Source organism: Mesitornis unicolor, unplaced genomic scaffold (assembly GCF_000695765.1).
Source record: "Mesitornis unicolor isolate BGI_N332 unplaced genomic scaffold, ASM69576v1 scaffold40174, whole genome shotgun sequence".
NCBI classification, from domain to species: domain Eukaryota; kingdom Metazoa; phylum Chordata; class Aves; order Mesitornithiformes; family Mesitornithidae; genus Mesitornis; species Mesitornis unicolor.
In genome coordinates this window covers 7454-7738 of record NW_010182822.1, presented here as the reverse complement: position 1 = coordinate 7738, position 285 = coordinate 7454, and the positions used below count along the sequence as shown (strand labels likewise).

The following is a 285-nucleotide window of genomic DNA, read 5'->3' as shown; positions in this document are numbered from 1 at the left end:
CGCCGGCAGCCCCCGGTTACTACGACACCAGCTGCTTTAAGCGGGGGGACCTGCTGGAGGTGCCCCGCACCCTCTTCATCCACTTCGGCATCTACCTGGGAGAGAACCGCGTCGCCCACCTGATGCCCGACATCCTGCCCGCCCTCACCGCCGACCGCCGGCAGATCCAGCAGGTCGTCACCAACAAGCGGCTCATCCTGGGGGTCATCACCAAAACGGCCAGCATCCGAGTGGACACGGTGGAGGACTTCGCCTACGGCGGCCGGATCTTGGTCCACCCCATGG

General features: G+C 66.3%; 1 protein-coding gene across 1 annotated transcript in view; it reads left to right on the top strand.

Annotated features, from left to right (window-relative positions):
* Positions 1-5: 5 nt before the first annotated feature.
* LRAT (lecithin retinol acyltransferase (phosphatidylcholine--retinol O-acyltransferase)) overlaps positions 6-285 on the top strand; it is a gene marked incomplete at its 5' end in the record, with an annotated part of 1068 nt that continues 788 nt past the window's right edge. The window contains 1 exon segment of the mRNA XM_010183913.1: positions 6-283. Within this exon segment, the coding sequence (XP_010182215.1) occupies positions 6-283 (278 nt within the window).